This window comes from Emys orbicularis, chromosome 21 (assembly GCF_028017835.1).
Source record: "Emys orbicularis isolate rEmyOrb1 chromosome 21, rEmyOrb1.hap1, whole genome shotgun sequence".
Lineage (NCBI taxonomy): Eukaryota > Metazoa > Chordata > Testudines > Emydidae > Emys > Emys orbicularis.
The window spans coordinates 20,203,738-20,228,388 of NC_088703.1; the positions used below are offsets into that span (position 1 = coordinate 20,203,738).

General features: G+C 60.6%; 1 protein-coding gene across 1 annotated transcript in view; it reads left to right on the top strand.

Moving 5' to 3' along the window:
- Positions 1 to 23,234, top strand: part of LOC135893078 (immunoglobulin superfamily member 1-like) — a 65,223-nt gene extending 41,989 nt beyond the window's left edge. Inside the window, 9 exon segments of the mRNA XM_065420864.1 lie at positions 3,596 to 3,886; positions 11,331 to 11,621; positions 13,209 to 13,489; positions 14,269 to 14,334; positions 14,573 to 14,723; positions 16,579 to 16,959; positions 18,164 to 18,448; positions 19,786 to 20,070; positions 23,104 to 23,234. Of these exon segments, the coding sequence (XP_065276936.1) occupies positions 3,596 to 3,886; positions 11,331 to 11,621; positions 13,209 to 13,489; positions 14,269 to 14,334; positions 14,573 to 14,723; positions 16,579 to 16,959; positions 18,164 to 18,448; positions 19,786 to 20,070; positions 23,104 to 23,234 (2,162 nt within the window).
- Positions 23,235 to 24,651: the final 1,417 nt, after the last annotated feature.

The following is a 24,651-nucleotide window of genomic DNA, read 5'->3' on the forward strand; positions in this document are numbered from 1 at the left end:
CATAACCACTGACAGTATCTCCTCCAGCTCGGGGGCAGGGTCTCTGCGGGGGCATTAGAAGGTCCCTGTGTCTCTCCCGGCTGGTGACTCATTGGGGGCCTGGGATGGAATTTCTCTTCCTCACGTTTTCTTTTGAACCTGGTTGATTTAATTCACACGCTGAGAAAAGCCCCTTAGAACCAGGCGTTACAGTGTAAACCCATCATCACTGCTCAGCTATGCCGCAGCAAACCCAGGTGTCCCCCATCACGCCCGCTCCTCACACAGTGCCACGGCTCGTGTCACAGGTGGGCAGGTTTTCAGGCTGAGAGGGGGCTGCAGAGTCAAACCCTCCAGCACCAGGAAATGCTGCAGTTACAGTTTCCCAAACACCCTTAATTCTGCCCCCTTATGCAGGTCCATTATGACACCAGCCTTTAATTGCATGATCACATATTAATTTTACCTACATGGGTCACCAGCCGGGCTTGAACCCAGAATGAAAAGGGGATGGAATTTTCATGGAAATCGTGGTCAGTGGAAGATTGAAGACCAGACCCCGTGGTCGCCTGGTTCCCAGCCCAATGCACAAGGCTGCAGGGTATGTTGAGGGTGACCTGTCCCCCCTCTCCATAGAGACACAGACAAGCTGTGAGCTGCATGGTGCTTGGCCAGGCTGACGGTCCCTGGGTGTCCTGGGTTTTGAAGGGATCTCTGCTTACTTTCACCGCACTAGATTTCACCTGCAGATTAGAGACAACTCGTGAGAGACGAAGGAAGAGACGACTTCCTGTAGCTGGAGCCACTAGCTGAGTTTCTCATTTGGGGCTCGGTGGAGCTGGACTCTGGGGCGTTAGTGGTAGCTCTGAGGGGCCCCTTGCTGCTCTCATCATGGTATCTGCTCTCATGATCTTCTTCTTTGGTGAGTACTGGAGACAGCCAGGGCATGTGTCCATGGGGGGGCGGGGGTCTGAGACCAGGGCGTGTGCCCTTGGGGGGAGGGGGTGATCAGAGCCCAGGGTGTAGGATCCAGTTGCTCTGGGATCTGGTCACTAACAAGCTAGGGTGATCAGATGTCCCGATTTTATAGGGACAGTACTGATTTTGGGGTCTTTTTCTTATATAGGCTCCTATTACCCCTCACCCCTGTCCCGATTTTTCACCCTACTAACAAGCCGTCTCCTCTCCAGGTTGCTGGCTGGCCAGGCACAGTGGGGTATTTGCACGTGAGTGTCTGTGTGGCTGGGTAAACTTTAGTATTAAGGATGGAGGGGGAGGGGAAAACAGGAGCTGAACCCTGAACCTTCACCCAGAACTCATTTTAACCTCTTAATATTTACTCCAGGGGGTTGAGATCAGAACCCAGCCCTGTCCCCAGTGCAGTCAGGGGTGACTCCGGATTGACCCCAGGGGCTAAGATCAGAACCCGGCCCACAGGTTCCCTGTAGATGCAGTGAGGTGTCTGTTACCCCTGGCGCTGTCCCTGGGGCTGGGCACTAAGGGCAGGTTACAGACACACGGGTAGGGGTTTGTGTCTCCCCAACTCACGCCTGTTTGTGTGTGAACGCAGAGCTCCCTGCGCCCAGACCCTCCATCTCGGTCAGCCCCAGCGGGGTGATCACCCCGGGGGGAGCCGTCACCATCCGTTGTCAGTGTCGGTGCGAGGCCAGGAGGTTATTTCTGTATAAAGGTGGAATCCAAATCCGGGAGCTGGATGCTGCTGGGGACGGGGGTGAATTCATCATCCCCAGCCTGGAGCATCACACGATGTCCCCACTCCCAGCCCCACTCCCAGCCCGACTCACAGGGGTCTCTGGGATGCTCAGAGCCAGGCTTTGCCCTGAGCTCTGGGCCCAGCACAGAGGACGCCTGGCCCAGGACTAGGGACAAGGTCACTGGGGGGTTCCCAGCTGCTGGAGTTTCGGGGCAGAGGGAGGGTGGATCCCTTCTCCCAGGGGGAGCTGCAGAGAAAGGGCTTTCCCAGAGGGATGCTCCCCCGGCTGCCCTGGCTCTGGGTATGAACAGGAGCTGGGGCCCAGGGCCTGCAGAGCCGGCATCATCCCCCAGCCTGTGACTGCATTCCAGGGCTGGCTGTGTGATGCCCACCTGGGCTGGGGGCTGTCGGGTTAAAGAGCAGTGGGAGCTGCACAAAGTCACTGCTCAGAAGCAGCCTGGAAACAACAGCTGTGGGGAGACCCCCAAGGATTCCCGGGCAGCGGAAGTGGGGGGAGCTCGAGCCCGGGATGGTATTTTTTTCTGGGAGGAGAAAGAAAACAGCAGGGGACAGCAGCCAGCAGCTACCCCCTCCCCCCCATGCCCCCCGCCCTGCACCCCAGAGCGCTTCCGGCGGAAATGTCTGGTAGAGTTTGGAGGGAGGCTGCCCAGCGCCGGGAGAGAGACACCAGCAGCCAGCGAGGTAACAACCAGCACCAGAAATGCAGGGACCCAGCGAGCGGGAGCCAGTGGAAAAGGGACCCGGTGGCCGAGCTGTGTCATCGAAGGGTGCCAGGCAGGGAGCTGACAGGGAGAAAGTCCCGTTGAGAAGGGACAGAGATGGCAGGAACAGGAGGAAGCAGACAGAGGAAAGACAGAGGCATGAGGGGGAAAGTTAAAGGAAGAACCGGGCAGTGAAACAGGAAGGAAAAAGAGTCTCTAAGTACCTAAGCAATTGTTAGAAAACCGCAAGAGAAGTAAAGCACAAATGAAACGTGACAGAAACCAGCTGTGAGCAAAGAGAAACGGGCTGAAGAAATGAGGAAGTGAGCTGTAGTGAAAGTAAAGCAAATAGTACGGACAAAACGTCCGCCCAGCACCTTCAGGTGCAACGACAGGAAGAGAGAAATTGCCAGAGAGGGAAGGGATTGTGCGTACGCCAGAAAGCAGCGGAACGATGGTTGTTCAGTCGAGAAGCCGACCTGTGGCATGGAGGAATAGCTGTAGTTAATTGAGCTGGAACTCAGAACAACAAACAATGACATCACAAGAAGATGGTTCAATCAAGATATAACAAAGCCTCCTAAAACATTGTCCTCCGAACTCGGGGCGTGCCGAGGCTGAAACCAGAGAAGCGGCGAAGGGACCGTAGAGCGGTGGAGTTCTGCCCTAGTGCCTTGGACGTTCTAACTCCAGATCCTGGTGCTCCATGAATGTAAATTGTTGCCCATGAAGTGGGTTTAATTCAGCCAATGGTAGTTACTGTTCAGGAGAGCTCAGTAATAGTTCCCAGTGTGACCCTACCCAGCAGTTCCTGCTACACCAGCGAACTCTGATTCACTTGTGATCATTCCCCACTGAACTGATTTCTCCTTCCCCAGCTGATGGAGATAAAACACAATTGGCCTCTAGGTCCCCTCGGCCTTTCCTTGCCCTGCCCCAGCCACCCCTCCACGGGCTCCTGGTAGATGGATCCGCGTGTTGCCCTGCTGAGGGGTGGGGGGCCCGTGTCTCTTGTGTCGCTAGCCCAGATCTCTCGGTCTTGGATTCAGGGGAAAAGCATCCAGGAGACTCTCCCTGCCGGCCCCTGTTTCGGCCTCGTCACTGGGGCCGGGCTGTGGGGCCGGGGCGCAGTGACCGTGCCGGGGTCTGTGTCTCACGGCCTGTCTCCTCCTGCCAGCAGAGCTCAGCTACCCCAAACCCAACATCTCCCTGCGCCCCAGTGTGGGGGTCGCCCTGGGGGGAGCTGTGACCGTCCGGTGTGAGTGTCGGTGTCCGGGAGCGAGGGTCCTTCTGTATAAAGCTGGAGCCGTAGGTGTATGGCGCGCGACGGATTCCGCTGGGGACGTGGTTGAGTTTTCCATCCGCAACGTGAGCCAGAGAGATGCAGGGAGCTACAGCTGCCAATATAGCACCAAGTGGGACCCACCCGTCTGGTCGGAGCCCAGCGACCCCGTGGAGCTGGTAGTAACAGGTGAGGGGCCCGGCTCAGCATCCCTGCTCCCAGCCCCACACCCAGCCAGACCCTCGGGGGGGGCTCCGCACTTATGGGACACTCAGAGCCAGACTCTGCCCTGAACCCTGGGCCCAGCAGAGGGGACGCCCGCCTGAGGAGCAGGGATGGAGTCATTGGGGGGTTCCTCAGCCAGGAGAGAACAACAGCCATTGGAGGTTAGGGGCAGAGGGAGGGGGGATCCCTGCCCCCAGGGGGAGCTGCAGAGCAGGGTCCTTTCCAAGGGGGATTCTCCCCGGCTGCCCCCGCTCTGGGGACGCACAGAGGAGTGCTTGTCTACATGAAAACTGGACCTGAAATGACGAATCCCGTGTGGTTCCCAACCCCCACTGGTGATCTCAGAGCGAGTCTGGGCTGTCGGTATTATCCCCCCCTGGTTTGATTCAGCCCCGTTTGGCAGACAAGCTCCCCTGTAGCTCTATAGACACTGGGACGTTCCTCCTCCGAAATAGGGACAGCCGCACCCAGACCTGCGGGGAAGGGGGGGTCCCCGCTCCCCAGTCACTAAAGCCCCGCCCCCCCCGGAATGACAGCGAGGCTCAATGCTGAGTTGTGGGATGGGGGTGGGGCGATCGCTGAGTCACTATTTCAGCCCCTCCCCCCACCCCCATGGGCGCTGGTTCTATTCCTGCAGGGGGAACTGACTTGACCCAGCCTGGCGCGGCGCCGGCTCCCACACGCCTGGGCAGCACGGGGCCTAGGGTTGCCAACCCTCCAGGATTAGCCTGGAGTCTCCCAGACTCGGCGTTGATCTCCCGGTGCCTATTGAAAGCAATCTGGGAGATTGTAATAGGATATTTAAGGAACAGAGATTATGTCATGTTGGGAATTCCCCGCCCCCCCCCAGAATAGCTTCAGTCAGAGTTGGCAACCCTAGCAGGACCAGGTACCGGGGCTGGGGAGGAAATTACCATTGAACCAGCCCTGGAAACAGGCTCGTGGTGCCCAGGGGCTGGAGCTGGATGGGGGGGACAGGTCAGAAAATCCAGGTGGGTGGGGCCCAGACACCACGGAGATGGAGTCTTTGACTTGGGACGGATGGCGAGACAGCCCCACTGCCCCTCCCCCATTGCCAGGCTCCCAGCTCCCTGGATGCCTCCTGCCCTGCAGCTCACTGCCTGGAAGCTGTGGGGGGATCCCAGGGGTGGGGCAGGGGGGCTGGGGCAACCCCCCCCTCCCTAGGCCCCCATGGCACCCCCCTGGCAATAGGGGATGCTCTAGAGCCGTGGCACCTGGGAGATTCCCAGAGGGGGCTGGGATGGCCGTACTGAATGCTCCCGGGGCAGCACCAGCTCCTGATCTCCCCATCCAAGAAACTGAGTAACTCTCCCCTTCCCCCCACAGCTGCCCCCCCAGGGCACCCAGATTTCACGCACGCCAACATCCCCCGCCTGGTGCTGGGCGCCGTGGTCCTGCTTGTCCTGGGGCTGATCCTGGCTGAGGCCTATTACAGCCGCCCAAGGGGGACACTCTAGGTGAGGTGACCCCCTGTTTGTGTCCCTTGCTCCCCTCAGGGGCTGAGCTCTGGGTGACATGGGCCGTTTAAACAACGTCTCTCTGCACCCCCAGGAGCCTAGTTCTGGCCGTGCGGAGAAGAGAATCTCCCCAGGGATGAGCTGCTTCCCCTTGGGGGTCCAAGATGCCGGCACAAACTCCCCCGCCCCCAGACTGCTCCTGAGCCAACTGCTGCACCCCAGGATTGAACCCCGGACTTCTGGCCCCGCGGGCACCGGCTAGAGGAGCTGCCCCTGCGCTGGGCACATCGAGCTCGCCTCGGAGCAGCCGCTGGAGGGCGTCGGGGTCCCACTCGCTGGCCCAGTCACGCCAATTTCTGCCCAGGGTTGTCAGTGGAGAGCGGGGATGCTGCGTCTGATCCTGGTGCTGGAATAATGACTGCCCCCCAGGTGTCTGTCCCCCTCCTCTCTCTGCAGCGGGCCCCCCCAGCCCCTTTTCTCCCCCCCTTTCTCCATACACATCCCCCGCCCTGTATTTCTATTGTACAACCCCCCAGAGCTTCCTTCTCCCCTGCCCCCCAAATCTCCCCACTGAGGGGGTGGCTGTGATAACGGAGCCTCCAAATGGCCCCTCGTGGTGGGTTCAGCCGACGAAGGTGAGTGAGAAGTTCAGGCAGCATCACGAGAACCTGGACGAATGAACGTTGGGGGGAAGTTGGCGAGACAGAAAGACGGGATTATTCCAACCCGACCGGCCACCGGACAGAACCCACGGGCTGGGCTGGGGCCCACCTGGGACACGGGAGAAGTGGGGGAGCAGAAATCCGTGACCCAAAATTGGGGTGTTGGAAACGAGGCCTCTTTGGTGGATAAAATATTGCGGGGACGGGCAGTGACACCCACCACCCTTTGGGGCCTTAAAGAAAGAGACTTGCTTCACCGTCGTGGCTGCAAACTCCTGTCTCAAGGGCCCCCCGGGCCATCTGGACTCTGCTCCGCGGAGATGTCCTGAGCAGAGTGGCCAGAGAGAGGGACTCCGACGCCATCGCTCCTCCCCCGGCTGCACCCCCCGTGACGAAGTGGGGCATTTTCTTGTTTTTTCCTTGTTTTTCCAATGGTTTGCATGCGGAGGGGGTGGGACTCAGTGTCCCTGGGTGTTGCTGGTTTAACGAGGTGAGGGGAGAGGGAGTTTGTTGTTGCAGAGGACCAGAGAGGGAACTTGGGACCCCAGCCAATGGCCTGGAGGATGGAGACCCCAGCGACTGGTGACCGGGTGACCCGGAGGCCCACCTCAGGAGTTGCAGCCGGTTCTGGCCAGGGGGAGGACAATGGACTGTAAAGAGAGGACCCCGGTGACCTGACCAGCCGGTTCCAGCCAGAGGGGGCCAGAGGACAGAAGAGAGGAGAGGAGACCCAGGCGACCTGGTTTCCCTGGAGAGAAGACAATGGACAGAGGTGGGGCTTGGGGGAGGTGATCTCAGATGCCCAGCTGGGAAGCAGGGGGGCTCGGGACTGGAGAGGGGGAGCAGGCAGAGCCCACCTGGATGCAGAGAGACTGGGATGTGCTGTGCTGAGGGAGGCCAGGCCTGAGGCCCTGAGAGTTTCCTGTGCTGTGTTCAAATGCTCAATAAACCTCCTGTTTTATGCTGGCTGAGAGTCGCTCCAGGCTAGAGAACCGGATTTTCTCTTTTAGCATGGGGCTGCTGCTGGGTGGGACTACGGAGAGGGTCCCAGAGGTAGCTGGTGTCAGCTGAGCTTCTTGCCTCCCTCCACACCAACTCCCTGGGGGCCACCCTCCCCTCCCCCTCTAGTTCAGAGACTCCCTCTGTGGGGCCCCCCATTCTCCCTCCCAGGCCTTGGGCTTTGTGTGTCCCCCCTTCACTTCTCCATCAGACCTTCCCAGCCAATGACCTGTGGGGAATCCCCATCCACTCCTGGCTCCCAGCCCCCTGCTCTAACCACTAGACTGAACTACCCTCCAGAGCCGGGGAGAGAACCCAGGAGTCCTGACTCCAAACGCCCCTCCCGCCCTGCCAAAAACCCCTAGACTCTGCCGCCGTCTCTGTGCCTCAGTTTTTCTCTCTGTAACATGGGGCTAATGACCCTGGCCCATGCTGTGGGGCGGGGGAGGGGTGGCTGTGCCAGGCTCTGACCCCCCTGGATGGACAGAGGGGTCGGAGCTGGGTGTGGGGTTCTGCTCTGGGCCGGCCGGGGGTGCAGCTCAGCGGGTGTCTCTGTTCCGCAGACACCTCCATCGACGAAGGGAAACAGCCGCAGACCCTGGTAAGTGTCCCCTGTTCCCCCATGGGGCCTGACCCCAACCTTGACCTGCATGGGCCCCAGCTGTCCCCTCACAGTCCCCCCCCACCCCGCCTTTCCTGGCACACTCAGTGGTTTGGGGTGGGGGATGGGCTGCTGGGATGGGGATGGGCTTATGGGATCGCCAGCTGGGATTGCAGGGTGTGTGTGTTTCCCTGTCACCCCCTGCTGCAGGGGATGGGCCCTGCTCTGTGTGTTGGGGGGGGTTGGTGCGTGCACACACACACACACACTCTCTCTCTCTTCCCCCCCCCCGTCCAGCCCCAGGGATTCACCTACGGTGAGCTGGACGACCAGGTGCTGCAGGCCAAGCGGGGGGGCCCATCCCCTGCCCCCACCCAGCCCAGTGTGTACGCTGTGATCAATGTGCGCTGGGGACCCCACAGTGAGAGCCCCCCACAGCCATGGGGCATCAGCCCATAGGGGGCAACAGACTCACCCCCCTGCAGCGCCAGCCCCAGAGAACTCTGCTTCTAGGGAAGATTAAGGGGGGACCCTCCCCCCCCGCTGCAGCCTTGTGCCATCAAGCTGCTGTCCCCCTGCCCCACCAAGACCCACGTGTGGGGGGCTAGGAGGACTCAGCACCGGGAGGGGGAGAGGACGCATCGAGACAGATTTTATATTATTTTGCATCCTGTTAATCTCCAGATTTGTAATAAACACAGATCCATAAACACCCCCCTCCGCCCCCGGGCACCTCACAGCCCCCCCGTCTCTGCACCAGAAGTGTGTGTCACACCTGGGGGAGACGGGATTGCTCTGGGGATGGGCAGGGGGACCCTCCTGCTCTAACCACTACACCCCAGTCCCCTCCCAGAGCCAGGTTATATTATAGGGTCGCTGCTGGGGAATCAGGTTTACGCAGAGTTTCACAGGCAGTAGCAGAAACAGCAAGCGAGCGCCGGCTCTGGACACACATCCCCTTTTCATGGATTTTTCGGTTGCTGCTTAAGCAATTCAGAATCTAAATTTATCCGTCCCCCGTCCCATTACGGGGGCCGGAAACCACAACCCCTCCACCCCTCTGTCCTGTCTGTCTCACACCACTGTGCTAAGAACAGCATCTGCAGCGACACTACCTGAGAGGGAGGTTGGCCAGGTCCCTCCATCCTCATGCTCCAGGGTGGGTGCTGGGCCCAGCCTGGTCAGGAAGGAACCTCTGCCCCACTCCATGGGAGAGGGTCTCTCCGCGGGTGGCTCTGTGTGTGAGTGGGGATCCCTCCTCTGCTCTGAGCTGCTGCTCCAGGGAGGCTAGACGGGCCTGTTGGAAAAGGTCAGGGCAGCCTGGGAATCTCTTGACATCTCCTGAGATTGCCCCATTCCTAGCTAGTCCCCAGACTGGGCAGCTCCCATGTGGGGCTGGGACGTGATGGCGGGGGGGTGGAGGGGACCAGGCAGCTGCAGGAGGGGAAGTGGTTTGCTGGGCGTTGCAGGGAGCTGGTTTTGCTCTGACCACGGTACATTTGGGCTGGAGATTGAAGAGAAACCATCTGATGGGAAGAAAGGGGCCGAGCGCATCACGGGCTTCCTGGGGTTGCAGTCCCCGGCGCAGTTCCTCATTCTGCTCACACTCAGGCTTCAGACTCGGTGGAGCTCAGCACTGGGGTGTTGGTGGCAGCTCTGAGGGGCCCCCACTGCCCCGTCATGGCATCTGCTCTCATCCTCCTCCTCCTTGGTGAGTATCGGAGACAGCCAGGGCGTGTGCCTATCGGGGGGGGGGGGGGGCGGAATCTGAGACCAGGGTGTAGGATCCAGTTGCTCTGGGATCTGGTTCCTAATGACCCGTCTCCTTTCCAGGCTGCTGGCTGGCCGGGCGGAGCTGGGTGTCGGGAGGTGAGTATCTGTGGGGAATAGGGCAGCTGGGGGAATTTCCAGGACGAGGGAGATGGGTGGGTGGCACAGATCCCCCAAAGGGATGATCCTGTCAGACCTCTGCTCCCTTCCACACACAGAGGTGGGGACTGAGACCTAGCCCCACTCATTACAGGGATGGGCACCTGTAACGGGGTCCCTGCAGGGCCCTCCTGTCTCCTGCCCCCACTGGGCTGAGAAAGTCACACAGAGACCTTGGTGCAGTGTTCCCCTGGTGCTTTTATTTACAGGTTGGGTTCCCACCACCTTTCCACCATACACATAGTCTCTGCTTCCCCTCACTGCGTTTCCTCTAGTGCGGCTCACAGCCTGTCCAGCTCCCCCTAGCTTCCTTCCCCCGGGGCTTTTATCCAGCCCCAGCCTGATGAGGCAGCAGCTGTTCCAGCTTTCCCAATCAGGGCCAGGTCATCTACCCAGCTCCAGTTCACCTCCCTGAATTGGAGCTGGCGTGACAGAGGGTTGGCTAAGCGGTTTTCTGTCACAGCACCACACAGGGAGAATTCACCTGCACTCAAAGCCGTGCCTTCTGTGCATACAGCACATTGCCGGACAATTGGAGTAAATGTGGTTTTTTAGACTATTTTAAAGAATAATCCACGTTCAGCCCAACTACAACAGAGCTGCAGCTCGGCTACAATGTTAGAAAAACAGAAGGAGGGTGATTCTGATCTCAGCCCCCGGGGTCAATCCGGAGTCACCCCTGACGGCAGTGGGGGCAGGGCCCGGTTCTGATCTCAGCCCCCTGGGGTCAATCCGGAGTCACCCCTGACTGCAGTGGGGGCAGGGCCGGGTTCTGATCTCAGCCCCCTGGGGTCAATCCGGAGTCACCCCTGACGGCAGTGGGGGCAGGGCCGGGTTCTGATCTCAGCCCGCTGGGGTCAATCCAGAGTCACCCCTGACGGCAGTGGGGGCAGGGCCGGGTTCTGATCTCAGCCCCCTGGGGTCAATCCAGAGTCACCCCTGACGGCAGTGGGGGCAGGGCTGAATTCACCCTGGAGAACTAAAGGAATCAGAGACTGGAAATCTTCTTTCTTAGGGTTACCATCCGTCCGGGTTTCCCCGGACATGTCCGGCTTTTTCAGCTTTAAATGGCCGTCCGGGGGGGGGGGGGGGGGATTTCTAATAAAGTAGAAATGTCCGGGATTTCCCCCTTCCCCTCATGCAGAGTGCGGCGCGGCTGATTGGACGGCTGGCCTGATTGAAAGCCGCTCGCAGCCACTGGGGCCTCTAGCAGCCAGAGTCCCTCCCCCTCCCCAGCTCCCTCCTCCCCCGCAGAGCAGTGTTTGGGTCCATGTGGAGCCCGCAGCTCTCCCTCTGCCGGGTCAGCGGGGGAGCAGGGCAGGCACAGGGGCATAGAGGCTGCAGGGCGAGGAGGAGCAGGGCAGGCAGGGGCATAGAGGCTGCAGGGGCAGGGGGGTGCAGGGGCAGGGCAGGCGGGGGGCTGCAGAGGCTGCAGGGGCGGGGGGGTGCAGGGGCTGCAGGGCGAGTGGGGAGCAGGGAAGCACTTAGCAACCTCCAACCAAGATCAGAGCGGGAGGGGGAATGCAGGGTGCTCAGAGGAGGGGACAGAGTTGGGGCAGGGACTTTGGGGAAAGGGTTGGAATGGGGGCGGGGAAGGGGCGGGGCGGGGGCGGGGCCCCGTGGAGTGTCCTCTTTTTTAAACGTTTGAATATGGTACCCCTACCTTTCTGCTTCCTGTGTCTCACCCCGGACGCGGTTTGTGTCACCCCCACTTACTGCCTGTTTGTTTGTGAATCCAGAGGGGTCCTACCCCAAACCCTCCATCTCCGTCAGCCCCGGTGGGGTGATCCCCATGGGGGGAAATGTCACCATCTGGTGTTGGCATCAGCACCTGGGCATGAGGATCCAACTCTACAAGGCTGGAGATGGGAACTATCTGAATTACACAGACCCTGCTGGCTCTGAGGCTGAATTTCCCATCGCCAGCGCCAGACGGGAACACGGTGGCAGCTACACCTGTCGTTATAGCAACAGAACAGACCCAGCTGCCTACTCAGAGCCCAGCGACCCTGTGCAGATCATTGTAGTAGGTGAGGGGCCCAGCCCGGCATCTCCTGCCCCACACCCAGCTAGATCCCCGGGGGGGCTCGCACCGATGGGCCACTCAAAGCCAGGCTCTGCCCTGAGCCCTGGGCCCAGCAGCGGGGACGTCCGGCCGGGGAGCAGGGACGGAGTCACTGGGGGGGGTCCCAGCCAGGGGGGAGCAGCCTTCTACCCTGCACATGGTCTGATGCTGCCCTGGTCACCGCGGTGTCAGGGCACCTGCCAGTCGAGCATTAAGCAACGTGGCCCTGTCTGTCACGGTCGGGTCGTTCTCTCTCATCCTCTCCCCGGGGGAGGTCTGTGCCCATCGCGGAGGGTCTGGTCTGGGGTGGTTTGGGGGGGTCAATGGCTGTGCTGCCCAGGGTCGATAACGGAGCAGGCCGGCCGGGGGAGGGCGCCTGGCCTTGGAGCCGGAGGTGGGGAGGTTTGGGGGGCCCTTGGCTGCTGGGGGAGCTCGTTCTGCAGCCTGGGCCCGGCCCCAGAGGAAGTTCTGTCCCCTGCCCAGACGAGCCTGACCCTGATGGTGGCCGGGCCGGAGGCAGGGAGCCGTCACCCCGGGTTCACCCCAGAGCTGTGGGCTGTTGTCGGGTGTCTGCCCTGCAGCTGGGGACCAGTGTGCGGCACCCGGGCTAGCTTTGATGGAGCTGAAAATAGCAATGGAGCCGTGTCCGAGCAGGACTAGCCGCTCGTGTGTGCACCCGGCGCCCTGGGCGGCTTGTCCTCGAGTGGCCAGCCCGGGCCCACGCACCCGGCACTCGCAGCACCCTGCAGCCGGAGCCGGGAATACGCTGGGCTCAGCCCTCGGGCACCTCGGAGATCAGGGCGTCTGCGGGAAGCCGATGCAGGGAGCGGGGGCCGGGCGTGGTGCCCCCGCGGCAGGCTGTGCTGGGGAGGAGCCGCGCTGCAGCGTCTGTGCCAGGTGGAGTCTGCGAAGGGCTGATGGCTTCCTGCCCAGCTCTATCACAGCGTGGTCTGGCCAATGGGCGCCGGCGGCGTGACCCAAGGGCAGGTCATTGCCGCCAGGATGGGACAGCGTCTCCTAGCCCACTGCAGCAGGGGGAAAGCGCTGCTCATGGACGCTGCTACGTGAGAGCTCAGCAGCCGCGGGGAATCCAGGAGCTCCCCAGACTGCAGCCTAAACCCACCGATTGTGGGCAAGCGCCGTCGGCCACCGGAGACTGCGCTACACCTGCTGACCCCTCCCGGTGCTGCCCTCCGCCCCCAGCATCGCCCCTGCCTTGCTCGGGGTCAGCTCAGCTGCTGCTCTCCAGCCGTGCGCTGCCCCAGAGAACAGCTCAGTCACTCTGTGTCCAGGGCAGGCCGGACGCAGTGAATGAGGCAGGGGCCACACACAGGCATATGAGGATCCCAAGAACTAGGGAGCTGTGGCTCAGTGTCTGTGGGACTGGGAGCCCAGCTCGCAGGGCCGGGATTCTGGGTGGGGGGAACTCTGGGATCTGGGAGAGAATCTCTGCCCGGGGGCCCCTGGATGTGCCCAGGGCTGGGGTAGGCCAGGGAGGCAGGGCTGGGTGGGTACCCGGGTCTGGCTCTCACAGCCTTTCTCCTGTGTGCAGATCCGAGCTTACCCAGACCCTCCATCTCGCTGAGCTTCACTTCGGTCACCGCCCCAGGGGCAGACGCCACCATCCGGTGTCAGGGGCAGCGCCGGGACGTGAGGTTCTTCCTGCACAAGGCTGGAGACCTGAACCTGCAGCGACAGATGGACCCTGCTGGGGACGGGGCCGAGTTCCTCATCCCCACCGTGGGCCGGCAGCACGGAGGGAGCTACAGCTGCAGCTACCGGCCCCGATCAGAGCCCTTTGTCTCCTCGCAGCCCAGTGACCCCTTGCAGCTGGTGATAGCAGGTGAGAGTCCCGGCTTGGCATCCCTGCTCCTAGCCCCACACCCAGCTGGACTCTGAAGGGCTCTGCCCTGAGCCCTGGTCCCAGCAGAGGGGACGCCCGGCCGGGGAGAGGGGACGGAGTCACTGGGGGGGTTCCCCAGCCAGGGGGAGCAGCAGCCTCTGGAGATTTGGGACTAAGGGAGGGGAGATCCCTGCCCTTAAGTTCCCTCTAAGCTGCCACAGCCAGGGAGAGGCACCTCTCCACCGGCCCCGGGCTGCAGCAGCGAGAGAGGGCTGGGGGTAGTCCTCTCTCCCCGCCGCAGCCCTGAGGCAGCCTGCATCCCAAACCCTTCATCCCCAGCCCCACCCCAGAGCCTGCACCCCCAGATGGAGCCCTCACCCACCCACCCCACAACCCCCTCCCTCAGCATTGAGCCCCTTCCCACACTCTGAACCCCTCGGCCCCACCCCCGTCACACGTCACCTCTCTGTGCACATAACAAAATTCATTCCACACATGGATGTAAAAAATGAGGGGAACACGGCCCTGCCCCCAGGGGGAGCTGCAGAGCAGGGGCCTGTCCCAGGGGGATGCTCCCTTGGCTGCCCCAGCTCTGGCGACTCATGGAGGAGTCAGGGCCCGGGGGCTGCCGAGCCGGCACTGGCCCCCAGCCACGAAAATCCCCCCCTGGAATGACAGCGACAATCGATGCCGAGTCGTGGGGGGTGGGGCGATCGCTGAGTCGCTGTTTCAGCCCCTACCCCGATGAACACTGGTTCTATTCCCGCAGGGGGAACCGACCCGTCCCAGCCTGGAGAGGCGCCGGCTCCCACACACCCGGGCAGCCCAGGACCAGGTACCGTGGGGGTGGGGGGGAATCTATTGAGTCACAGATTATGGGGCAGTTTCCCCCAGTGGTTGCCCAGGGAGAGGGATGGAGGCTGTTCTCAGGGGCAATGACTCCCCCCCACTGACAGATTTGGGAGGGGAGAGAAGCCTCCGCCTCAGACATAAACCCACTGCTAACGGGACAGCCGGAGGCTTCCTCTTGGGGCAGCTGGGCCCATAAATGGCCACGGGGGGGCAACCCGCAGCGACACATGGACCCTGCCGGGGACGGGTCCGAGTTCCGCATCCCCACCGTGGGCCGGCAGCACGGAGGGAGCTACAGCTGCAGCTACCGGCCCCGATCAGACCCCTTCGTCTCCTTGCAGCCCAGCGACCCCGTGCAGCTGGTGGTAGCAGGTGAGGGGCTCGGCTCGGCGTCCCCACTCCCAGCCCCACCCCCAGATGGACCCTCGGGGGCTCGGACTTTATGGGACGCTTAGAGCCAGGCTCTGCCCTGAGCCCCGGGCCCAGAGTTGGGGACATCCGGCCGGGAAGTAGCCACTGGAGATTCAAGGCTGAGGGAGGGGGGATCCCTGCCCCCAGGGGGAGCTGCAGAGCAGGGGGGTTTTGCCAGGGGATGCTCCCCTGGGCTGCCCCTGCTCTGGGGATGCACAGAGGAGTCGGGGCCCAGGGGCTGCCCAGACGGCCCCAGCCCCAGCCACAAAAATCTCCATCCCCCCACCCAGAATGACCCTGACGATCGATGCTGAATTGCGGGGTGGGACGATTGCTGAGTCACCATTTCAGCCCTTTCCCCCACCCCAATGGATGCTGGTTCTATTCCTGCAGAGGGAACCGACCCGACCCAGGCTGGAGCGGTGCCGAATCCCACCCACCCGGGCAGCGCAAGACCAGGTACCAGTGCCGGGGGCAATCTATTGAGTCACAGATTATGGGGCAGTTTCCCCCAGTGGTTGCTCTGGGGGAGGGATGGAGGCTGTTCTCAGGGGCAGTGACTTTGAGTGCAGAAGATGGGGCCCTCAAGGATTCTAAAAATTAATACTGGCCACTCCAGGCTGGTATTCAACTCCCAAGGTCACAGCTTCTCTCTGACCTTGGATGGATAGATGCTGCCACCACCCAAGTGAAAAAACAACAACAACCCTTTGAGAACCCAGAAAGGCACACTTGGGAATTCCTCCCTGTGGGGTACCCTCAAGCCCTTTCACCCCCCCGTCTGGGGGATGAGCTGAGAAAGAAAAACAAAGGAAATCAGATGTTGCCACCAGCTAATTAAACAACATGCTCTACCTCTTAGGAGACAAAAATCCAATCCTGTTCTTAAAAATGGTAAATTTTATTTAAAAAGAAAGAAAATACATCTGGGAACTCAGGTTATTGCTAGATTTTAAAAGAGTAATTCCAAGGATTAAGCACCCAGAATAGCTTTCTTGAGGTCCATCTTAAAGGTTACAAGCAAAAACAAAAGCATTTGGGGTTAGCCCAGAGGAATCCACATGCCATAAAGATATAAAAAGAGATAAAAATAGCGTCTTCCTAGACATTTCCTGATCTACTTACATATCTGGGGGTTTCAAAGGCCTAGTTTCTAGGTATGATTCAGATGATTTTTCATATCTGGCCCAAAGCTTCTTACAGCAGAGTTGCTGCCTTTCCCCCTCTCTCTGGAGAACAACCGCAGACAGACAAAGGGGAAGTTTTTTTCCTCAGTTTTAAAAAGCTCCAGCCTTCCCATTGGCTCTTTTGGCCAGGTGCCCACTCACTTCCTGTTATCTATGCATGCAATGAGACTTTTTTACCCTTTACAGGTAAAGCAAGTAGAGAACAGCTACTAAGAGGTATTTTATAGCTACCTGGCTGGCTGAGTGTCCATAAAAGGGAGCTTCCCACCCCCGCTTCATTTATCACACCAGCGAACTCTGATTCACTTGTGATTATTCCCCACTGAACTGATTTCTGCTTCCCCAGCTGATGGAGATAAAACTCAATTGGCCTCTAGGTCTCCTCGGCCTCTCCTTGCCCTGCCCCAGCCACCCCTCCACGGGCTCCTTGCAGATGGATCCGCGCCGTTGCCCTGCTCTTGTGTCGCTAGCCTAGCTCTCTCGGTCTTGCATTCAGGAGAAAAGCATCCAGGAGACTCTCTCCCTGCAGGCCCCTCTATCGGCCGCGTCACTGGGAACAGGCTGTGGGGACGGGGCACAGTGACAGTGCCGGGGTCTGTGTCTCACGGCCTGTCTCCTCCTGCCTGCAGAGCACAGCTACCCCAAACCCTCCATCTCCCTGCACCCCAGTGGGCGGGTCACCCTGGGGGGAGCTGTGACCGTCCGGTGTGAGTGTCGGTGTCCAGGAGCGAGGTTCCTTCTGAGTAAAGCTGGAGACCCGGACACACGGCATGTGACGGACCCCACAGGGGACATGGCTGAGTTTCCCATCCACAGTGTGAGCCGGAGAGACGCCGGGAGCTACAGCTGCCAATATAGCACCACATCGGACCCGCCCATCTGGTCAGAGCCCAGTGACGCCGTGGAGCTCGTAGTAGCAGGTGAGGGGCCCAGCTCCATGTACCCACTCCCAGCCCCACACCCAGCCGGACTGTCAGGGGGTCTTGCCCTGGTGGAACGCTCAGAGTCAGGTTCTGCCCTGGGCCCAGTAGAGTGGATGCCGTTCCGGGGAGTGGGGATGGAGTCACTGGGGGTTCTCCAGCCAAAGGAGAGTAACAGCCGCTGGAGATTTGGAGCTGAGGGAGGGGGGATCTCTGCCCCCCAGGGGAAGCTGAAGAGCAGGGGTCCTTTCACAGGGGGATTTTCACCCAGGCTGCCCCCACTCTGATGATGCACAGAGGAGTCGGGGCCCAGGGGCTGCCCAGCCGGCACCATCCCAATACTGAATTAACTTCCCATCAGCCTGGACAACTGTATACTCCTGAGGGAATTCTGCACCAAAAAATTTAAAATTCTGCAAAATGCTGTATTTTGGGGGTCAGGGGTAATGGAGGAGCTGAGGGAGAGAGAAGGAGTCTAGGAGTGAACCTGGAAGGTGTTGGGTGTGGGCGGGAGAATGTTTTTTTTTTTGGGGGGGGGTGTTATTAGGGAGCTGGGAAGCCTCCCCCATGCAGACCCTGGCTGACCCAAAGCCTCTCCCATTCAGTCAGGCACATCAGCCCCTGTCCCTGCAACACCCATCCCCATGGGTCCTCCCCCATCCCCATGTGTTCCTCCAGGCCCCCTCCCCTGTCCCCAGACTCAATGCTGAGCCCCACTCTGTGGGCAGGTGCTGTGATGAACTTCTACTCCTGGAGGAATTCTGCAGCACGGGGCAGGCAGAGAATTCCCCCCGCCCCCCCTCGAAAATACATTCTGCCCCAGAAGTGCTGCAGTTCTGCCTTTTGCCCACCAGGTGCCGCTGTGGCATCAGATCAGCGGGCTGTGTTCATGCTGCTGGCTGCTCTGGCGCCACAGCGGCCTCTGGTGGGCAAAGGGCAGAACTGCAGCACTTCTTGGGCAGAATGTATTTTCTGTGGGGAAAAAACAAAATTATGCACGTCCTAAGGTTGCCAACCCTCCACGATTGGCCTAGAGTTTCAGGAATTAAAGATTAATCTTTAATTAAAGATTATGTCATGTGATAAAATCTCCAGGAATACATCTGACCAAAATTGGCAACCCTAGCGTGTCCGCAAATGCACAGAATTTCCCCAGGAGTAACAGACTGTGGATGCAGTGAGGTGTCTGTTACCCCTGGCGCTGTCCCTGGGGCTGGGTGCTAAGAGCAGGTTACAGACACACGGGGAGGGGTTTATATGTCTTCATCTCACTCCTGTTTGTGTGTGAACGTAGAGCTCCCTCCGCCCGGACCCTCCATCTCCGTCAGCCCCAGCGGGGTGATTGCCCCGGGGCGAGCCATCACCATCCGCTGTCAGTGCTGGTGCGAGGCCAGAAGGTTATTGCTGTATAAAGATGGAATCCGAATCCAGGAGGTGGATGCTGATGGTGACGGGGGTGAATTCACCATCCCCAGCGCCAGACGGGAAGACTCAGGGAGCTACAGCTGCCGATCTCGCTCCAGATCGGAGCCACCCAACTGGTCGGATCCCAGTGATTCCGTGCGGATTGTTGTAGCAGGTGAGAGGTCCGGCTTGGCATCCCCACTCCCAGCCCCACACCCAGCCAGACCCACAAGGAGTCTCTGGACCAATGGCACCCTCAGAGCCAGGCTCTGCCCTGAGCCCTGGGCCCAGTAGAGTGGATGCCGTTCCGGGGAGTGGGGATGGAGTCACTGGGGGTTCTCCAGCCAAAGGAGAGTAACAGCCACTGGAGATTTGGAGCTGAGGGAGGGGGGATCTCTGCCCCCAAGGGAAGCTGAAGAGCAGGGGTCCTTTCACAGGGGGATGCTCACCCAGGCTTCCCCCACTCTGATGATGCACAGAGGAGTCGGGGCCCAGGGGCTGCCCAGCCGGCACCATCCCAATACTGAATTCACTTCCCACCAGCCTGGACAACTGTATACTCCTGAGGGAATTCTGCACCAAAAATTTTTAAATTCTGCAAAATGCTGTATTTCCTGCTCCTGTCAGAAGCAGTGCAAAGGCTTGGGGGAGTCAGGGGTAATGGAGGAGCTGAGGGAGAGGGAAGGAGCCTGGGAGTGAACCTGGAAGGTGTTGGGTGTGGACAGGAGGAGGTTTTTTTTGGGGGGGGGTGTTATTAGGGAGCTGGGAAGCCTCCCCCATGCAGACCCTGGCTGACCCCAAGCCTCTCCCATTCAGTCAGGCACATCAGCCCCTGTCCCTGCAACCCCCATCCCCATGTGTTCCTCCAGGCCCCCTCCCCTGTCCCCAGACTCAATGCTGAGCCCCAGTCTGTGACCCCCCAGCAGCCCTGGGTGCCCCACTCTGTGGGCAGGTGCTGTGATGAACTTCTACTCCTGGGGGAATTCTGCAGCACGGGGCAGGCAGAGAATTCCCCCCCCCCTCGAAAATACATTCTGTGCCGGAAGTGCTGCAGTTCTGCCTTTTGCCCACCAGGTGCCGCTGTGGCATCAGATCAGCGGGCTGTGTTCATGCTGTTGGCTGCTCTGGCGCCACAGCAGCCTCTGGTGGGCAAAGGGCAGAACTGCAGCACTTCTTGGGCAGAATGTATTTTCTGTGGGGAAAAACCAAATTATGCACGTCCTAAGGTTGCCAACCCTCCACGATTGGCCTAGAGTTTCAGGAATTAAAGATTAATCTTTAATTAAAGATTATGTCATGTGATAAAATCTCCAGGAATACATCCGACCAAAATTGGCAACTCTAGCGTGTCCGCAAATGCGCAGAATTGCCCCAGGAGTAACAGACTGTGGATGCAGTGAGGTGTCTGTTACCCCAGCGTTGTCCCTGGGGCTGGGCGCTAAGGGCAGGTTACAGACACACGGGGAGGGGTTTGTATGTCTCCATCTCACTCCTGTTTGTGTGTGAACGCAGAGCTCCCTCCGCCAGGACCCTCCATCTCCGTCAGCCCCAGAGGGGTGATCGCCCCGGGGGGAGCCATCACCATCCGCTGTCAATGCTGGTGTGAGGCCAGGAGGTTATTGCTGTATAAAGGTGGAATCCGAATCCAGGAAGTGGATGCTGATGGTGACGGGGGTGAATTCACCATCCCCAGCGCCAGACGGGAAGACTCAGGGAGCTACAGCTGCCGATCTCGCTCCAGATCGGAGCCACCCAACTGGTCGGATCTCAGTGATTACGTGCGGATTGTTGTAGCAGGTGAGAGGTCCGGCTTGGCATCCCCACTCCCAGCCCCACACCCAGCCAGACCCACAACCAGTCTCTAGACCAATGGCACCCTCAGAGCCAGGCTCTGCCCTGAGCCCTGGGCCCAGCAGAGGGAATGCCTGGCCAGGGAGCGAGGATGGAGTCACTCGGGGGTTCCCCAGCCACTGGAGCTAGGGGGATGAGGGAGGGGGGATCCCTGCCCCCAAGCGACCTTGGGGTGTCACTAAATCTGCCTGTGCCCCCATTTCCTCTTGCAAGAATGGGGGATAATTATCCTTCTTCACCTTTTGTCTGTCTGTGCAGCACTCAGCACCTCTGACTCCCAGCCCCCTCCCGATCTAAACTGGGGCTAGGGATAGAACCCAGGAGTCCTGGCTCCCAGACTGGGGGACCCCGTTACGTAGACAGACGGGCACAGAGGGGTTCTCTGGATTTTAGGCAGTTTTGGCTGTAACTCCCAGGAATCAAGGGTTGCCAGGTGTCCGGTTTTCAACCGGAACGCCTGGTCGAAAAGGACCCTGGCAGCTCCAGTAGGCCCTGCCGACCAGGCCGTTAGAAGTCAGGTCAGCGGCACAGCGGGGGCCCAGGGCGAAGGCAGGTTCCCCGCCTGCCCTAGCTCTGCGCAGCTCCTGGAAGTGGCTCCCGGGTCCCTGCGGCCCCTAGGCGCTGGGGTGGCCAGCGAAGCTCCACGTGCTGCGCCCACCCCAGTGCCGGCTCTGCAGCTCCCATGGGCCAGGATCTGTGACCAATGGGAGCTGCGGGGAGCGGAGCCTGGGGCGCAAAGGCAACGCGCACCCCACATTGCTGCCACGGGGACTGGGTGGCCGCTTTCTTGAGCCCTGGTAAGCGCTGCCGGGACCTGAACCCCTTCATAGAATCATAGAAGATCAGGGTTGGAAGAGACCTCGGGAGGTTCTAGTCGAAGCCCCTGCTCAAAGCAGGACCAACCCCAACTACATCATCCCAGCCAGGGCTTTGTCAAGCTGGGCCTTAAAAACCTCTAAGGAAGGAGATTCCACCACCTCCCTAGGGAACCCATTCCAGTGCTTCACCACCCTCCTAGGGAAATAGTGTTTCCTAATATCCAACCTAGACCTCCCCCACTGCAACTTGAGACCATTGCTCCTTGTTCTGTCATCTGCCCCCACTGAAAACAGCCCAGCTCCATCCTCTTTGGAACCCCCCTTCAGGTAGTTGAAGGCTGCTATCAAATCCCCCCTCACTCTTCTCTTTTGATGACTAAACAAGCCCAGTTCCCTCAGCCTCTCCTCGTAAGTCATGTGCCCCAGACCCCTGATCATTTTCGTTGCCCTATGCTGGGCTCTCTCCAATTTGTCCACATCCTTTCTGTAGTTGGGGGCCGAAAATTGGATTCACCCCAGCCCAGAGCCACCTCCTCCACCCCAAACCCCACATCCCTGGCCCCATCCCAGAGCCTGCACCCCCAGCCAGAGCCTGCACCCCGTCCTGCATTCTGAACCCCTCGGCCCAGGCCCAGAGCCCCCTCCCACACCCCAAACCCCTCATCCCCAGCCCCACCCCAGAGTCTGCACCCCCAGTCCACAGCCCTGACCCCTTCCCACACTACAGCCCCCTCCCCCAGCCTAGTGAAAGTGAGTGAGGGTGGGGAAGAGCGAACAACGGAGGGAGCGGGGATTGAGTGAGCAGGGGCGGAGCCTCAGAGAAGGGGCGGGGAAGGGGTGTTTGGTTTTGTGTGACTAGAAAGTTGGCAGCCGTAGTGGAAACAGACAGCCACGTGTCCGTGGGAATGTGGGTCTATGGGGATGTAGGGTAGTGGACAGATGGGAGCACGTCTGGTGAGGGATAGATAGATGGATTAAGATCATGTCTACATAAAAACTGGACACAAAATGATGGATCCCATGTGGTTCCCAACCCCCACTGATGATCTCAGAGCAAATCTGGGCTGTTGGAATTTGCGCATCCTGGTTTGATTCAGCGAGGGAAGGGAGGGTCCCCACTCCCCAGCCACTAAAATCCCCCTCCCCCCTCCCGGGACTGACAGTGACGATTGATGCGGAGTCGGGGGTGGGGTGATCAAGGAGTCACTGTTTCGTCCCCTCCCCCTGCCCCGACAGATGCTGGTTCTGTTCCTGCAGGGGGAACCGACCCGACCCAGCCTGGAGTAGCGCCGACTCCCACCCGACCAGGCAGCGCGGGGCCAGGTACCGGGGCTGGGGGGGGAATCACCATCGTACTAGCTCTGGAAACAGGCTCGCAGTGCCCAGGGGCTGGGACGGGGGCAGTGAATCTGGTGGGTGGGGCCCAGATACCACAGGTCATTGACATGGGGGGATGGAGAGACAGCCCCACTGCCCCTCCCCCACTGCTAGGCCCCCAGCTCCCCCAAAGCCTCCTGCCCTGTAGGTTGCTGCCAGGAAGCTGTTGGGGATCCCAGGGTTGGGGCAGAGTGTGGGTCGTTGGACACTGGGGGCCTGGGGCTATAACCCCCTTCCCTAGGCCCCATGACATCTCCTTGGCAATTGGGGTGTATATTACCCAGAATTCCCTCTCCTTGCCCTCCCCCCACTGGATTCTCAGGGGATCCCCGACCCACCCCCCAATAGATGTTCTGCTGCATCTGGCTGGGCCCTGGGCACCATTGGGATGTGGGGGGCAGCGGGTGATGTCCCAGCCTCCCCCCACGCACTGCCTGGCTGTGTTTGTCAGCAGCCGAGATACCCCGGGGATGGTCTCACTGCACAGCAGATAGGCCGGGGCAGAGGTACCAGTGGGAGTGGACAGGGGGGCACTACGGGGGGGCCGGGTGGCTCAGGGGTCAGTTCAACTGCCCAGGCGCCCCGTTCACTGGGGAAACTGAGGCTCAGCCCCCAGGGCAGCAGGACACAGCCTCCCCTGAGGGGTCCGGCCCCAGGGAAGCCCCAGAGAAGGGCTGGGTCAGACCTGCCGAATGGCGGGGGTTGGGGGCTCCACTCCCAGGGCAGCGCCAGCTGCCAATTTCCCTGTCCAAGCTGCCAAGTGACTCTCCCCTTCCCCCCGCAGCAGCCCCTCCAAGGCGCCCGGATTTCACCTATGCCAACATCACCCGCCTGGTGCTGGGCGCCGCAGTCCTGCTTGTCCTGGGGCCGATCCTGGCCAAGGCCTATTACAGCCGCCCGAGGGAGGTGCCCTAGGTGAGGTGACCCCCCCTTCTGTGCCCCTTGCTCCCCGCAGGTGCGAGACCCAGGGTGACACGGGCCCCTCTAACCCATCATCTCTCTGCATCCCCAGGAGCCTGGATCCAGGGGAGGAACCGCTTCCTCTTGGGGGTCTGAGACACCAGCACAAACTCCCCTGCCCCCAAACACCCCTGCCTCAAAAATCCTGCCTTCCAGATTGCTCCCGACCCGACTGCTGCACCCCAGGATTGACCCCCTGACTTCTGGCCCCGCGAGCACCAGTCCCTGCGGTAACCGCTAGAGGAGCTGCCCCAGCGCTGGGCGTGTCGGGCTCCCCATGGAGCAGCCCCTGGATGGCGTCGGGGTCCCACTTCCTGGCCCTGATGGGCCGGTCTCTGCCTGGGGCTGTCAGTGGGGAGCGGGGAGGCTGCGTCTGACCCTGGCACTGGAAAACGGCACTTGCTGCCCCCCAGGTGTCTGTCCCCCTCCTCTCTCTGCAGCGGGGTCCCCCAGCCCCTTTTCTCTCCCCCTTTCTCCCCACCCTGTATTTCTATTGTACAAACCCCCAGAGCTTCCTTCTCCCCTGCCCCCCAAATCTCCCCACCCCAGGGGGCGGCTGTGATACCGGAGCCTCCAAATGTCCCCTCGTGGTGGGTTCAGCCGATGAAGGTGAGTGAGCAGTTCAGGCAGCGTCACGAGAACCTGGATGAATGAACGTTGCGGGGAAAGTTGGCGAGACAGAAAGACGGGATTAGTCCAACCCGAGCAGCCGCCGGACAGAACCCATGGGCCGGGCTGGGGCCCACCTGGGACACGGGAGAAGTGGGGGAGCAGAAATCCCTGACCCACAATTGGGGTGTTGGAAACGAGGCCTCATTGGTGGATAAAATATTGCGGGGACGGGCTGTGCCGCCCACAACCCTTTGGGGCCTTAAAGAAAGAGACTCGCTTCACCGTTGTAGCTGCCAGCCCCTGTCTCCGGGGCCGTCCGGGCTGTCCGGACCCTGCTCCGCGGAGATGTCCTGAGCAGAGCGGTCGGAGAGAGGGACCCTTACGCCATCGCCCCTCCCCCGGCTGAACCCCTGAATGGGAGGAAACGGGGTGGGACTTTAACAGCAGCCGCGGCAACACTGGCTCCAGCCCAGCTCTGCTGGGTCCTCTTCCCCCCCTCCCAGGACAGTCGCTAGCATCTCCAGGGCCAGCGGGGAGACACCCAAACCCAGGGGATTTTCCGGCTAGAGACTCGCTCCAGCGAACAGGGCCGGGGCTGGAACAAACCCCTCGTTTCACACGGCACCTGCCATGGCTCCCCTGGTTCCTGCTCTGCTGTGTCTGTAACAGCCGGTCCCCGGGGTCACTGGGGGGGTTTGCGGTGGGGCTGAGCAGGCTGCGGGCTCTGGACCCCGCCCCCGGCCTGTGTTTAACCCTGTTC